This window comes from Saccostrea cucullata, unplaced genomic scaffold, assembly GCF_032062105.1.
Source record: "Saccostrea cucullata isolate Sc308-1 unplaced genomic scaffold, CSIRO_AGI_Scuc_v1 ctg80, whole genome shotgun sequence".
In the NCBI taxonomy this organism is placed as follows: domain Eukaryota; kingdom Metazoa; phylum Mollusca; class Bivalvia; order Ostreida; family Ostreidae; genus Saccostrea; species Saccostrea cuccullata.
In genome coordinates, this window is record NW_026933907.1 from 48616 (window position 1) to 66352 (window position 17737).

Here is a 17737-nt window from a genome sequence, read left to right on the forward strand (position 1 = left end):
CGAGAAATTTTTCTTTTTAGGTCACCTGAGTAACTCAGGTGACCTATTGCTATCCGTTTTCGTCCGTCGTCGTCCGTCGTGTGTCGTGTGTTAACATTTGAACATTTTCAGCTTCTTCTCTGAAACCACTAAACCAATTTCAACCAAATTTGGTATACAGCATCTATGGGTGGAGGGGAACAAAAATTGTGAATTTCATGGTCCCCGCCCCTCTGGGGCCTGAGGGGTGGGGCCAAAACCACTAAAATTAATGAAATCTTTAAAAATCTTCTTCTTTACTCCTGGACATCAAGCAGGCAAACTATTAGCATGAATGTAATGAGCATTGAGTCCTCTACCAAAATTGTGAAATTCATGGCCCCAGGGTCAGGGGTTCTAGTGCTAGGGCGGGGCTCTATAGATTATATAGTGAAAATGCATTATTTCTTTGAAAATCTTCTTCTCTGCTCCTGGGTATTAAATACACTAACTAAGCACATAGTTATGATGAGCAAGAGTGCCTCTTCCAGATTTGTGAATTTCATGGCCCCAGGGTCAGGGGTTCTGGTGTTAGGGCCCGGCTCTATAGATTATATAGTGGAAATGCATTATTTCTTTGAAAATCTTCTTCTCTGCTCCTGGGTATTTAATAAACAAATTAAGCACATAGTAATGATGAGCAAGAGTGCCTCTTCCAGATTTTTGAATTTTATGGCCCCAGGGTCAGGGGTTCTGGTGTTAGGGCCCGGCTCTATAGATTATATACTGAAAATGCATTATTTCTTAGAAAATCTTCTTCTCTGCTCCTGGGTATTAAGTGAACGTCTCAGAGAAAACCATGCAAAACATTCCACAAGCAAGGTTTATGTATTGATATCAATTTTTGTGTGCAATATAGTATTGATATACCATTAAAATTGCCACATATATTTTTTTCATTGTTGCCCTAGTTCACGAGTTAGAGGCATGTTACTAAAAATAGAACTTATAGTCAAATTAGGAGCTAAAAACCATGGAATCTAGACATATTTGAGGAAGTCTCAACAAATTATGACATTTCATGCACTGAAACTAATTGGTAGGCATAAAAGTATGTTGCCTAGAGTATCATTCGGGATAGTAAAATTTATTCAGTACTTATCCAGTTTAAGTGCAAAAAGGTCACAAATCGTCCAAAGTTCACATTTCCAAAAAAATCCAATTTTTATGAACTTTCAAGTGACTTTTAGAGGGCCCGTAAACGCTGCAATATGTTTTATTGTAATTTCACCTTGAAGTACAGACCATAATTAGGAAAATATAAAAAATCTATCTTTGGACTCTTTCAAGTAGGGTAGATATGAGGTCACGAACAATGCTATATTTTGACATATTGCAAAAATTATGGTTTTACAGGGAAAAGTTTTAGTTTGTGGTACTTATAAACATTTTAAGTAAAAATGCAATTTTGTGTGCAATATAGTGTTAACCATTAAATTTGCCACACATTTTTTTTCATCGTTGCCTTAGTTCACAAGTTACATGTAGAGGCATGTTACTAAAAATAGAACTTGTAGTAAAAACATGAGCTAAAAACCATGGAATCTAGACATATTTGAGGAAGTCTCAACAAATTATGACATTTCATGCACTGAAACTAATTGGTAGGCATAAAAGTATGTTGCCTAGAGTATCATTCAGAATAGTAAAATTTATTCAGTACTTATCCAGTTTAAGTGCAAAAAGGTCACAAATCAGCCAAATTTAACATTTCCAAAAAAATCCAGTTTTTATGAACTTTCAAGTGACTTTTAAAGGGCCCGTAAATGCTGCAATTTGTTTTATTGTAATTTCACCTTGAAGTACAGACCATAATTAGGAAAATATAAAAAGATATGAGGTCACGAACAATGCTATATTTTGACATATTGCAAAAATTATGGTTTTAAAAGGAAAAGTTTTGTTTGTCGTATTAATAAATATTTTTAATAAAAATGCAAAATGTAAAAACATTGACATTTTTTTTTTGTCATTTACAAACATTAAAATACACACTGGTGTACAAATAAACATTAGTGGACAAAAACAGAGAAAATTATGTAAATGTTGCCATGGAAATATCGTTTTTTTTTTTTTTCAATTTTTCGGACATATTCAGGCAACCTAGGCATTGAAAACTATGAGAACTTCAGATCGTTACATTTGCTAAGACACCTATGAATATATATCTCTGATTTTAAATTCTCTGCAAAGCTTCATTTAGTTTTTCTGCTTCATTTAGTTTTTCTGCTTCATTTAGTTTTCCTTTTGGTGTTTTGTTCTGTTCATACAGTGACAGTCCTGAGAAGAAGGTATGAGACACAGGAACCTGTAGGTGAATAGAAAAAATAATTAATTCATCACTATTAAGCCAACTAGCTAAAAACACATTAGACAAAATTTGTAAATGCTACAAAGGATGCTTTCAAAGTCATAAGTCTTATTTGTTTTAATATTCTTGTCAAAATTTTAAGATGTAACCCCATCCTAACCCTTGGGGTCATGATTTTGAACAAACTATTGGAGTGAAGTATGAGTCACATTTGATCTAGGGGAGAATAGATTAGCTCCGGACAAGAATTTTTCATACAATTCTGCTATGACTTTGACCTTAGAACTAGAAATGTGGTTTAAGGTCATTGCACACCCTCTTTAGAAAGACACTGTGGGTGAGGTATGAGCCAGATTGGGTCAAGGAGAGCAAAATATGCTCTGAACAAGGATTTTTCATACAATTTTGCTATTACCTTGACCTTACATTCAGAAAAATGGTTCAAGGTCACTGCACACCCTTTACCCAAAGGTACTCTGTGAGTGAAGTATGAGCGAGAGTGGGCCAAGGTGACAGAAGATATGATCTGGGATGGACAGACGAATGGACAGACTGATCACTATAGAGTGCCCACAGAGGGGGGGAGGGGGGCTAATTAATTGAAGTAATATAGTTTATTTAAAAAAATACTAAGTATATACTCAATAAGCTTAAATTTAAGTGATTTCTGACAGTAGCAAATACTTACAGGATACGTCAAACTCCTTGTCTGTAGTTAAACTCTCTGTGAAAGTGTTTTGTGAACTTGGAACACCTAAATTTATTAAATTGATATGATTTAATAAACATATGAATACAGTATATTGATAGAAAAAGTTTATAAATTCTATACATTTTATTTTTTTGCAATCAGATATCTCTTACAAAGTCATGGTCTATTTGTTCACACCATTCTGAAAGTAAAATAATGTGATCTTCTGAAGATGTACTTCTTTTTTTAGGCCTGAAGGATGCAATTTCATTTTCTGGGGGTGGAGGGGCATGGCCAAACTTTTTCAGGTTTTTTTTTTTCAAGTGGGGTGGGGTGAGGGGTGGAGGGGCACTATCAACAGACAACTACCAAAGATTTCTTGAAAAGCAGAAAAAATCTCAGACATTTTTATTCATAGGTCAAAAGTATATATAGTAGCTTATTTTTCTATAGTATTCTTTATATTGGGAAATTTATTTCCCAATAAGTAACCCATCCACCCCACCCACTTTATACGACAATGCACTTTGAATCTGAAAATTGCTTCCATGTATCCCTATGCAATATGCACTTAATAGTTAATGAATACTTAGCAAAATATAATAATTACCAAGTTCTTCCACAAACTGCACATTGTCAGAAGGAGAAACAATCTTCTTATTCTGAATATGCTCCACTGAGCACCTCTTGCATATTGCTGCAAGACAAAAACATTAAATTGTAATAAATACTGCACATTATGTAATACTTAGAAAGCACAAATACACTCTAAGATAACTTATTTAAGGCACATACACATCATTACGTTTAAATAAATATTATAAATAGTGATCAAAAGTTGTACATTGTTTTTAGATGATATATTATTTTATTATATAGCTTTAAAAATTAATGCCTTAATTTAAATTATAAAGATTTCCAATAATGGGCCTTTCATTTACAAAAATTATAGTTTTTGTAATTTTCAAATACATTGTTACAGTAGATTCCTAACAGACCATGTAAATTTTTTTACTAGCATGCAGTGACCTGTTTGCAAAATCACTGTCATTTTCTCAAATTACTCCATGAATATGCTCTTTAAACTTAAATTTATATTTATTTTTCTGGAATAAATATCTCGTTTATAGTATAGTTCAATGCACCTTTTTAATAATCAATTTATTGAAAAATGGATTACTAGGTTCATAATTACTATAACCAACCTGATCCTAGTGGTATAATATTGGCTTGTATTTAACCAGAGTTGTTTACACATTGCTGGACTGACTCAGTGACTCCTCTGTCGGCTTTCATTTTTCCCTGATGGCAAGGATAGGAACCGGTTCTCTGGGTCTTTTCCATCGTGTCCCAACTCTTCACGGTGCTTTACACACATTTTCATTGAAAGAATGTTTTTATCATCCGTGAAATACCCACTTCGATATAACATTGATATATACTCAGGACATATGTATGCAGCTTAAACATGCTAGTCTATTTCTTCTCCACTTTGCAGAGAATGTAGATGGTTCAATATATCACATTCATAAATATAAAAAGTGTTTGCAAAATTACAATCAGATTCTCCATCATGAAAGTCACACACAGCAGGAAATAATTTTCATTTTGGTTGGTAGTGATTGTAAATGAACATCCATTTTCTATTTATAAATCTATCAAATCATTCAGAAAAATGTTGGAAGTCATTTTGATTTAAAAGATCAGACCACATAGTGCAAAAACGTTGCATTAGGCTCATTCTGAAAAATCATGTTTTGACCTCCATTGGACTTCCCTTCTCTTTTCTACCTCCTCTGCCTGGAGAGCATTAAAGGGGAGGTAAATCTTATAAATTGTTTTTCACAGATACAAAATTTATTTACAGGATTTAAACAAGGAAGATATTGATTTAAGAAGTAGTTATTACAAGAAAATATTTTTTAAAAATTATTTCAAAATTTCCAAAACGTTTTATGGCCTAAATGTCTAAAATATAAATAAATTCAAGAATGAACTAGAATATGCTTATTCCATAAATGTATGGATCAATATTAATCATTTGTGCTGTAAACTTTGAGAGTCCAAAGATGGATTTTTTTCCAGAATTGATTAAGGTCTTCTACTTTTATATTCTTGGGAGAAGGAGAAAATTCAAGTGTTTACGGGTATATTTATACCTTATTCAAATTTGGCATTTTCTGAGGCATATAGCAAATGTATAGATATACCAGTATTCTAAATTCTGCCTAACCTTTATAAAAGCAGTACTGTCAAAGCAACTATGTTTTATTGAAAAAATAAGACGTGGATAACTTAAATATAAATTCAAAGTTTGTATGAATTGTTCAATTTTTTCATATTTTGGTACTCAAAATGTATCATTTTTGGTATTTTTTCCACAATTTCCAAAGGTTATTTGGGCCAATATATAAAGTAGGTCAAAGCTAAAAATAGAACAACATTGAAGGGCAATCGAATTCAAATTAGGACTTTCATGGGATGTTCTTCCAGTTTTATATCAGTTTTAAAATATTTGAGATGTAAGCTTGTGGACCATTTTTGCCATTTTGCATGGTTTTCTCTGAGACGCTCACTTAAATACACTAACTAAGCACATAGTTATGATGAGCAAGAGTGCCTCTTCCAAAATTGTGAATTTTATGGCCCCAGGGTCAGGGGTTCTGGTGTTAGGGCGGGGCTCTATAGATTATATAGTAAAAATGCATTATTTCTTTGAAAATCTTCTTCTCTGCTCCTGGGTATTAGATACACTAAATAAGCACATAGTTATGATGAGCAAGAGTGCCTCTTCCAAAATTGTGAATTTTATGGCCCCAGGGTCAGGGGTTCTGGTGTTAGGGCCCGGCTTTATAGATAATATAGTAAAAATGCATTAGATACACTAACTAAGCAAATAGTTATGATGAGCAAGAGTGCCTCTTCCAAAATTGTGAATTTTATGGCCCCAGGGTCAGGGGTTCTGGTGTTAGGGCCCGGCTCTATAGATAATATAGTAAAAATGCATTATTTCTTTGAAAATCTTCTTCTCTGCTCCTGGGTATTAGATACACTAACTAAGCACATAGTTATGATGAGCAAGAGTGCCTCTTCCAAAATTGTGAATTTTATGGCCCCAGGGTCAGGGGTTCTGGTGTTAGGGCGGGGCTCTATAGATAATATAGTGAAAATGCATTATTTCTTTGAAAATCTTCTTCTCTGCTCCTGGGTATTAAATACACTAAATAAGCAAATAGTTATGATGAGCAAGAGTGCCTCTTCCAAAATTGTGAATTTTATGGCCCCAGGGTCAGGGGTTCTGGTGTTAGGGCGGGGCTCTATAAATTGTATAGTGAAAATGCATTATTTCTTAGAAAATCTTCTTCTCTGCCCCTGGGTATTAAATACACTAAATAAGCACATAGTTATGATGAGCAAGAGTGCCTCTTCCAAAATTGTGAATTTTATGGCCCCAGGGTCAGGGGTTCTGGTGTTAGGGCGGGGCTCTATAGATTATATAGTGAAAACGCATTATTTCTTAGAAAATCTTCTTCTCTGCTCCTGGGTATTAGATTAACTAACTAAGCACATAGTTATGATGAGCAAGAGTGCCTCTTCCAAAATTGTGAATTTTATGGCCCCAGGGTCAGGGGTTCTGGTGTTAAGTCGGGGCTCTATTGATTATATAGTAAAAATACATTTATTCTTTGTAAATATTTTTCTTTGCTTTTGGGTTTTAAGCCAATGATCCAATTATATATATATTTATGCTGAAGAAAGGTGCATCTAGAAAAGTGGTTATTAATGCCCCCAGGGTCAAAGAGGGGGGGGGGGGTGGTTACCTAGCCTGAAAATAAATTAATGCTTTGAAATCTGCTCTTTGGTATTAATCAACCATTTTATGATAAAATTTGCAAAATTTTGAAATATATGGCCCTGGGTCAGTGGTTCCTTTGGGGTGAGGTGCACAACTGGTTATAAAGTGGAAGTGCATTTTCTCTTTGTTACTCTGATCTACCTCTGGGTATTAAGTAAATAGAGTAAGCATGCTAAGTTAATAATTATGATATGCAATGGTGCCTCTTTCAAAATTGTAAATTGTGAATTTCATGGCCTCCGGTTTAAACACGAACCAAATTTAATTGTTTGAAAGTTGTTACACAATACTCAGGTGACCTATAAGGCCCTTGGGCCTCTTGTCTAACAAATCGTTTATAATAACAATTTAAGTTATATTCATTAGTATGGATGTATGGCGACTCGATATATCCAAATGAACTTGAATTAAAATATACCACGGAGTCTGTCACATCTGTTTCATATTTAGATATCTTAAACGACTCTAGACGATAACAACTAAATTGAATAAAAAAAGAGATTCAGTTCAGCCTTTCCATCCACAACGTTCCCTGTTTATTAAGGAATATTCCGCTATCACCTCAACTTATTCGCTACTCACGAGCTTGGTATGAGTACAAACAAGTTTTAAGTGAGGCATGCTAATCACTTAAAAATTGATGTTACAGGGGTTTTCAACAACCTTCATTCAAAATCAGCATTTTGAATACCTGATGGTCGTTATATAATGACCTTGTTAGCAAATATAACCTATCATTGGATCGCATTTTGACTAATTTGTTTTATACAAACTATCACAGGCCTTTGTTTTTGTACTCATCAATTAAGCATAAAATAGCTATCAGTGTTATGCATTCCTATTACATGAGTTTAATATTAAATGCAAAAAGAATAATAATTCTGAAAATAGAATTTTTTCCAGGAGTAGTAAACTTTTGAATCATGAGTTTCCGTGTAAAATCCTCGCTAATTTCAGTATGTGGCCACGCATGTTCTATCTTTGGGATATATTAGGTACATAGATGCTTGAAATAAACAAATTCATTATTGCTAAGAAATAAATAAAAACGCTAAATTAAAAAAAAAGGTGAAAAAACAACAAATAACGTTTCAACTACTTTGCTTAAATGTTATGAGTATTGAGAGTGTAAAAAACTGTTTGGCCAGGTAAGAAAAAAAAAACATATACCGGTAATGCAACTTTTTCAAGTACTAAGCAATTATTATCTCAAACTGAAAACACATGAAACAGTTTATAAATTGATATTTTAAATTAGGAAATGCAGTTTTGCATTAAAGTTTAATGTTTTATAAGGAAACGTCTTAATTATGTGGTTTGGAGGCTGCATTGAGGTCAACTTTAAATAGATAATATAATTATATATCGTACGACATATTATCATACTTCACTCCAGTCCAGAACAAAAATAAATTTTATATAATACAGGTGAAAGGTCACGATTGAAAACTAATTTCGCTTTTTTGAATGGCTCACACGTTTTTAAAAGTTATTTTCAAACAGTTAATCTATATTTACTCATTGTGACTGTTTCTATGACGTCTTCAAAGAGTATAAATATGACTTTGGGGACGCTGAAAAAGCAGGTTCCAACGAAGATCCCCAATCAACAGGTAGGATAGCATTAATATATTAAAAATATTATATCTTTCAAAGAAATTCTTTGCTTTTGATATATAGGAAAAATCAAACCATGGAAAATAAATGACACATCAGATTTGTTTAATTTTCAATAAGAGATTCTTTAATTTGGCTGATGTTGAAATCAACCCTTATAAATCAACTTGATAGATATTCTCAATATATTAAGAAAATGAAAAATAGTTTGAATTATGTACCCAACATTCCAATATCATAAACAATATTCTTTTCGCAAAAGCAAAAACTGGTTGACAATTTAAAATGTTTATTTCGGGATTATGTTAAAAGAATCTATAATTGGTAATATTGAGCATGGAAAATATTTCATTTTTAAACCTGTTTAAACCATACTTCTGGCTGAATTCACTTATAAATTTATTCAAAAAATGTCCCTATTTACTAAATAGTAATATAGACACATAAGGCAATTGATTAAAGACTTCAGAAATGTTACAGAAGTATAAAAGTGTTAAATTGTAGAAAAAAAATTAACTTGTATTATTATTTAGTAGCCTTCAAAATCTATGAATGTCGCATAGAAAAGAATCACAACAAGCAAATAAACGTAAAATCCTGTAAATTCACCAATCACTACCTGTCCAATTCACTCTTATTGTAAATTTCTGTCGAGAAAAAAAGTTTTATTTTGTATATTTCCAATATATTCGAAATAACTGAAGTTAAAAAGAAAATTTTTCGAGTAGCAAATAGACCATTTTGAAATTATTTGTGGAATAATTTCAAAATGATTGAAACAAAAATCCAATTTCTGTATTCTTTTGAAATTATTATTTACAGCCATGTTCCGTGCAGCATTCCTTCTAGCTTTTCTGTCCCATGTTCTGGCTGATTACGAGTTCGGAGGCTGCAATGGATACGGGTGTACTTACGGAAAAACACAAAGGGGGCCTGGAGGAGTAGGTAGCACAGTGGTCTCCACTGGAGGTTCCGGCTCATTAAACTACGGTCTCGGTTTACCTAATGTTCCCTTTTTTGGAATTGGACCTTCGTCTGCTTCATCAGGGTCAGCTGCATCTGGACTAGGTGGCGCTGCTTCATCTAGTGCTGCTGCTTCCGGTGGACCTTTTGGTGGAGCTGCAGCTTCTTCCGCTGCTGCTGTAGGATCTTCCCAGCCTGGATTCCAATACCAATTGGATCCCAGTTTTGTTGGCACTGGATTCCAAGGATTTCAGAGTTTCCAACAGTTTGGAATTGGTGGCAGTGCTGCTGCCGGAGCTGCGGCCTCTGGTGATGATGGAGCTGCTGCTGCTTCTGCTGCCGCCGCAAATGGTGCTGGGTCAGCTGCTGCTAGTGCCGCTGCTGTGGGTAGCCCATTTGGGTTCCCAGGACGTTTTGCTCCGGCTCAAGTTGGATTCCCTACATTCCAACCAAGATTACCCTCACTCCTACCAGGAATCCCCACTAGGCCATTTCCCAGATATCCACCAGGTGTCGGCTATCCCAGAGTACCCGTACCTGGTCGATATCCATTCCGATACCCTGCCCGAAAACCATTTGTTAACAAGAAAAAGGTAAGCTGTCTTCATGTACATGTTTAATCATGTTAATGACATACAACATTATTTTTTAAGATATCATTTTACGGAATGAAAGAATGTTTTTTTTCTTTTTAGGTAAATATATATTAAGAAAAAACCCCCGACTGTCTCATATTGATTGGAACCGCAAACAGTATTTTTGTGAATAAATTGTTAATCTAGCATATTTTTGTTTTATGTTATTTAATATTTGTTACTTAACATTTATCTGTATTACTTAAACATTTATCTGTATTAAGTTAACACTTTATTAAATTTATATTTGAACTTATTTTGGTGCAAGCATTGTGGCAACGCACTTTGAAAAAAATGTTTCAAAGTGCGTTAAAATTGGGACAAAATCAACGCACTTTGAAATTTTTTTCAAATTTTTTTCATAGTGCGTTACTCGAGAGGGACGTTAAACAATATACAATCAATCAATCAAATTGCGTTAAATTTGGGACATACTCAACGCACTTTGAAATTTTTTCAAAGTGCGTAAAGAGATTTCATCAATATATTTTACCAAGGAGACATTTAACGCACTTTGAAAAAATATGTAAAAACTTCTGGATTTAGATTATAAAGTAATGGGAAAATTTTATTTCAGTGTTATTTATCTTTCAAAAAACTTATGAATTGATTTACTCCCGTCGAGAAGAGGAGAAGATAATAAACCCAAAAAAGGGTAAGCCGCATTTTCAATACCTATTTGTTGTATATCTTACCAAAATAAGTGGGGGGCTAAGCCCCCCTCCCTTGTCCTTCGCCCGGTTTCGATGGTTATGCTATACCCAAAACATAGATACGTATTTTCATAACTGGTATGATGTTGAAAACTTTCAATAAATGAGTTAACTTAAAACAAATGTTTCAGTAAAACGTATTAGAGAAAAGGAATTTTCATAGTTTTGAAAAATCAAATTGCCCCCTTTTTCTTAAGGTAAATGCTATGCTTTAAGTCGTTCACTTTTAACCCCACTCTACATATTACAGACTAGAATTTTAAACAAGAGGCCCACGGGCCTTATAGGTCACCTGAGTATCGTGTGACAACTTTCAAACAAATAACTTTGGTTCGTGTTTTAAACAAAAGGCCATGAAATTTACAATTCATAATTTTGAAAGAGGCACCATTGCTTATCATAATTATAAACTTAGCATGCTTACTCTATTAATTAATACCCAGAGGTTGATCAGAGTAACAAAGAGAAAATGCACTTCCACTTTATAACCAGTTTTGCACCTCACCCCAAAGGAACCACGGACCCTTGGGCCATATATTTCAAAATTTTGCAAATTTTATCATAAAATGGTTGATTAATACCAAAGAGCAGATTTCAAAGCATTAATTTATTTTCAGACTATGTAACCCCCCGCCCCGACCCAGGGATGGGAGGGCATAAAAAATAACCATTTTGCTAGGTGCACCTTTCTTCATCATAAATATATATACTTGGATCATTGGCATAAAACTCAGGAGCAAAGGAAAAAATTTTCAAAGAATTAATGTATTTTCACTATATAATCTATATAGCCTCTCCCTAGCACTAGAACCCCTGATCCTGGGGCCATAAAATTCACAATTTTGAAAGAGGCACTCTTGCTCATCATAACTATGTGCTTAGTTAGTTTACTTCATACCCAGAAGCGGAGAAGAAGATTTTCAAAGAATAAATGCATTTTCACTATATAATCAATAGAGTCCCACCCTAACACCAGAACCCCTGGCCCTGGGGCCATAAAATTCACAATTTTGAAAGAGACAGTCTTGCTCATCATAACTATGTGCTTAGTTGGTTAATTTAATACCCTGAAGCGGAGAAGATTTTCAAGAATAAATGCATTTTCACTATAAAATCAATAGAGCCCCGCCCTTGGTGGCGAATTGTAAAGTGTATTACTAAATTTTCTAAAAAACAAACTAAACCCCCACCAATAAAATCTAATGGTAGAATTTATATACACCCTATTGATAAAGCTAATATAATTAATAAACACTTTGCAGAAATATCACATATTGATGACAGCACAGAATCCAAACTACCCCCTCAAGGGCCAGGTCCACCATATTCAATAAACACAATTCACATTACACCCCAAGAAGTGGAGGATCAATTACATAATATCAACCCATCTAAACCCCCAAGACCAGATGATATTTCTCCACATATACTGAAAAATATAATTCCGTCCATCACTGCACCCCTAGCAAAATTGTTTAATGCATCATAAACCAGCAAACAGCTTCCATATATATGGAAACTATCAAATATTACACCAGTTTGTAAAAATAAAGGTAGTCCTGAAGAGCGACGCAAAAAAACAATGCCCCGTGACGTATTTTATATAACAAAATTCGACAAAATAGGACGTAAACAACAAACAAAATGTATGGATTGCATTAGAATGGGAATAACTGATCTTCTAATTTGGTATTTGCGACCGTTAATGCTGATTTAACGGTCGCAAACATCCGTTTTACTTACGCGTCGCCGGTAAAACTCAGTTTGCGACCATTAAATCAGCATTAACGGATTAACGCATTTTTTTAATTTGCATTATTGATTTAACCTCATTGCGAACAAGGAGTAGACGAGTAGAAGATCTCTCAGCCCAACTCTTTTTTTTTTCTTAGTCGTCGGTAGCAAATTGAACGTGGACCCCCGCCCCCAAGGTAAGCCCCAATTTCCAATGCCTATATTACGTATATCTTTGCAAAACATTTGTGTGCCTTAGACCCCCCCCCCCGGTACCGATGCCTATGCTACACCCAAATATATGTACATGTATTTGCATAACTGGTATGACGTTGCAAACTTTAAATTTTAGTTTTCAGAAAATGTATACAAACTGGAAAAAATTAAGTACAGTAAAACATTTAAGAGAGAAAGAATTTTCAAAGAATGGAAAAACCAAAATCGCTCACTTTCACGTCCTTAAGTGGCCTTATTACCGAAAAGTTATCCAACAGGTTCAATTTTTCACAATTTTTCAAAGTGCGTTAATATGGTCGATACGAAAGCCTATTAGGATCACTCTAAAGAGAAAAAAAAATTTTAAAAGGCGTTATAACCCCTTTTGAAAAGGCGTAATAACGCGAAAAAGGCGTTATATCGCCTTTCTAAAAGGCTTTATTACGCCTTTCCATTCAAAAAGGCGTTATAACGCCTTTCCAAAAGGCGTTAAATATTACGCCTTTCTAAAAGGCGTTATTATGCCTTTCCAAAAGGCTTAATAACGCCTTTCCAAAAGGTGTTATTACGCCTTTCTAAAAGGCGTTATTACGCCTTTCCAAAAGGCGTTATTACACCGTTTAAAAGGCGTTATAACGCCTTTCTAAAAGGCGTTATTATGCCATTCTAAGAGGCGTTATTATGCCTTTCCAAAAGGGTTATTACGCTTATTTAATAACTATTATTTTGCATCTAACAGGCCTGTGCTTCTAACCCCACCCTCATTCTACTGGCCAAACTTCTGGGTGACTTCTCGGTAAAACTTTGTTTAAATGCAATAATTTGCCACAGTTTTACACATTGCAACAAAACCAAGCAACCAACAGTTAACTATAATATTTAAACTGTAGCAAGACTTTTCCCCAAAAAGTGTGGAGGGGGGGGGGGGGTACCCCATTTGCACTCGTATTACTGGCCTACTTGAAAAGGAAAATGGAAAGGCGTTATTTTTATGTTAATAAATTTATGAAAGATTTGATTAAAACAATCTTTATTTAAGCAATTCCCTATATTCCTGGACATCTCACTGACAACTGTTTACATTCGTATTAAGAGAAGGCAACACTCTACTTGTGAAGATAAGATATACTAGTAGGCAGATGTATCTTAGAGCTTTGCTTGCCATGTATTAAAATTCATGTCATTTGAAGATATTTTTCTCTCTTCCTGGAAAAAAGCAGGCAGACTATTTGCTATCTGTTTAAATTATTTTTTGAGAAATTAGTCCTATATCATATTGTGAAATTCATGTCCCAAAGGTAAGATTTCTGCAACCCCCCCCCCCCCACTCGCTTGGGCTAATATGTTTAGTCATATATATATATTGAAAATAAAAGACGTAATAACGCCTTTTTAGAAAGGCGTAATAACGCCTTTTAAAAAGGCATAATAACGCCTTTTGGAAAGGCGTAATAACGCCTTTTATAAAGGCGTAATAACGCCTTATATTTACATTTGCAAATGTTTTCCTTTATATATCACTACTGAAAGCAAACGTATTTATAACTGTATATTTACATTCAGTGTGATTTTCTTTATGAAATTCATTAGAAATCCACGACGTTCAAATTTCTATAATTCCAATCTTAATTTTATTTATCGATTCCCTGTGTTCTGATTGGACGAAAACAAATTCAAGAAAAAGTTTACACATCGATGAATTCTTCAACAATCAGAACTACTTTCTTGACTGTTGTAAAAACAATGAAAACAGATACTTCTAGTCCGTTTTAGCTACAAGAAACTTGAAATAAAAAATAAATGAATGATCGAATGAATAAAAAAGGACTGACAGACGGGAATATTATGTTTATGTCACTGTCGCATCACGAGTGTGAATTTTAAAAACTCGCTGATCATGCTGTCATTTTCTCGACGTTCCATATCAGCTCAGTTGGTATCGTTGTGATAGGGAAAAGAAACGTACCTCAGACTCTTGCCTTTCTGGCATCAAATTCATATGTTTACATCCTACAGATCCCATATTCTCCCTAAATCTTTGAACGAACCAGAGCAAATCGAGGACGTCGTCGGTCTTCAACTTTCGTCATGACGTCAACATGGCCATGGTCAAGGACGAATTATTCTGGAGAATACGCGTATTTACGATATTTGTTGACTAAAACAACATTCAATGAATTTTTATAAGTTTATTTATTGATTGTTTTGACAATTTAAGTTGGATTTTATCGATATTCATCTTGTACACGTTTCTTTGTGGCATCGGTGGCATTAAAGTATTCCTACGCCGTACAAAATAACGGATTGTATGGCGGCCTCAAAGGGAAATAATTTTAATAATTTAAAAACTTCGTAATTGGAATTATAAGAATTAAACGTTCTTTTTTTCAGAATTTATCGATGTGTAAACTCTGCCTTTTTACTCACAAACTTTACATAAAAGTGCTTCGCACTTTTATTCAGTTTGTGAGCAAAAAGGCAGAGTTTACACATCGATAAATTCTGAAAAAAGAACGTTTAATCCTATAATAACACACACGAAACCTTGTCACTGCGCGTTAGAATACATAGTAGGAACTATATGCAATTTCAATACTCTAGGAACACCAAAATGTAAAATGTTTTATTTCAATTTAATGAAAAACTATAACCCTGAAAAATTAACGTAACGTGCGTTAAGAATTAATTTGTCACTTTTTTCCTCGCAATGTTTGTTTGCGTAAGTTAACTTTGCAACGTCATTTAACGTCATTTGACGTCACAAACGGCTCTTACATCTATTAACCACGGCAGTTTTGAAGGGCGCTAAATTCACATTAAAGATTAACGAAATAAGCAATTATGAAGAACGAAAATTAGAGAATGTAAATATAAGCACACCTGGCCGTCGCTAACGCGCGGTATTCAATTTGTCGGCACGGCCAGGTGTGTTATAGGACCGAAGACATCCAAAAATATGAATTCAATGCTTAAATAAATACAGATACGGGGTCAAGAGGTCATAGACGTGCGTATGGATAAACGTTCGACGTAATTTCTCAGTGACGTCATAAAGGTCCGACGCGCGTTCAGTGGATTACATACATGCCGTTGGGTTTGAAAAATAACGCATTTCACACGTTAAAAGTCACAATCAGGCAAATTGAAAGTATGAATAAGTCACAAATGTAAATATAAGTAATAAGGTATCATTTTTTGAGTTTTATTGGGATGTAAAACGGGTTGGCACATAATCAAATCTTGGCTTCAAGAGATTTGATCACGTGACCAACACGTTTTACATCCCAATAAAACTCAAAAAATGATACCGTATTTCTTAATTAAAAAGGCATAGTAACGCCTTTTGGAAAGGCGTAATAACGCCTTTTAGAATGGAAAGGCGTAATAACGCCATTATAAAAGGCGTAATAACGCCTTTTAGAAAGGCGTTATTACGCCTTTTCGAAAGGCGTTTTAACGCCTTTTAATATTTTTTTCTCTCTAGATTGATCCTAATAGGCTTTCGTAGGTCGATATTCACGCACTTTGAAAAGAAATTTTATTTTTTTTAAAGTGCGTTGATTTGGTCCCAAATTTAACGCACTTTGAAACTTTTTTTCAAAGTGCGTTGTAACAATGCATCTATTTATTTAAGGAATACTGTCATTTTTCGATTTCATGGTGTGATCAATCGATTGGCTTGCGTGATAATTTTCATAAACGCCGATTTATGCATAAAATTATCACGCAAGCCAATCGATTGATCATCGTCATAAAATCAAAAAATCTGACACTGAGTTATCCCTTATATTTACATGCTCTTGATTCCGCCAATCCACGTGCTACAAGCCCTGCTTCTGTCAAGCTATTTGTCCCGCCCTGCACGTGATTTTTTTTTTAACCGCGCCCCTGGATGAACCAGAGCATTTATGTAGAAATAAAGTACATAAACTATTTGTAACTTTATCTCGGACACATTGGAAATTTAAATATAATGTCACAATGACAGTTTGACGCATTACACACGTTGTATACATTTTATGTGATTTTAATTATCTTTCAATCTGATTTATCTTTACTTAATTACAATCATAAATAAGGCTAAGTGTATTTAACGAACACCTAAATCATAAATGACATATTTGCTTTAAATAAGTTTTATGGGGTTAATGAGGGTTCAAGATGTGTTAAAATCTTAACTATTATTTTGCATGTCACAGATAAATCATTTATCATTCCGAAATAAGATCCGCAACTCCTCATATACCATTGAATGAAATTTAATGAAATTTTCACAGAATCTTTGTACCATAGTGCCATTCATGTAAACAAGTAGACTATTGCCGAGTGTGTGCTAAAATACAGAAAGTACAAGGGAATGCGTGGTTTTAATATTATATCCCCGCCTGAAAAGTGAGAGGGTATATTATGATTGGGATGTCCGTCTATCCGTAGGTCTTTCTGTTACGTTCCTGGGTACCCATCTCTTATCCGCAACTCTCATATACCACTGAATGAAATTTAATGAAACTTTCACAGAATATCTGTATCATAGTGCCATTGTGACCTCCTTTTCTACCTTTTGATAGGACACATAATTTAGGTTTCTCTGAGCAAAACATGGACACGGTCATTCTTTCTATAATATTGAAGGATGTCTTATCCGCAACTCCTCCTATATTACTGAATGAAATTTATTGATACTTTCACAGATCCTTTATTGCATAATGCCATTGTCCACCTTCCATTTTACTTTTTGGTGTGACACTTATTTCGGTCTCCCAGAGCAAAACGTGGACTAAGGGAGGTGGCTGTATCATTTATATGCGCATTACTCACAATGCCTCTAGTTTAAAGGTATATCAGGGTGTATAACATAACATAGCACTACAAAAATGTTTTAAAAATGTTAAATCCTATTAAGATAAACCTAAACAGAAAAATAGACGTACTGTGAGCACTAAGCTCACAAAATGATACCCCCTCCCCATCCCATTTGACTCA

General features: G+C 34.3%; 1 protein-coding gene and 1 pseudogene across 1 annotated transcript; one reads left to right on the forward strand and one right to left on the reverse strand.

Moving 5' to 3' along the window:
* Positions 1-2234: 2234 nt before the first annotated feature.
* Positions 2235-4617, reverse strand: LOC134239626 (uncharacterized; annotated as a pseudogene).
* A 3839-nt stretch (positions 4618-8456) lies between these two features.
* LOC134239603 (spidroin-2-like) lies at positions 8457-10242 on the forward strand. The gene is made up of 3 exons (XM_062721786.1): positions 8457-8489; positions 9316-10049; positions 10152-10242. The coding sequence occupies exons 2-3, from the start codon at positions 9318-9320 to the stop codon at positions 10164-10166; spliced, it is 747 nt and encodes a 248-aa protein (XP_062577770.1). The 5' UTR covers positions 8457-8489; positions 9316-9317; the 3' UTR covers positions 10167-10242.
* The last annotated feature ends 7495 nt before the right edge of the window (positions 10243-17737 follow it).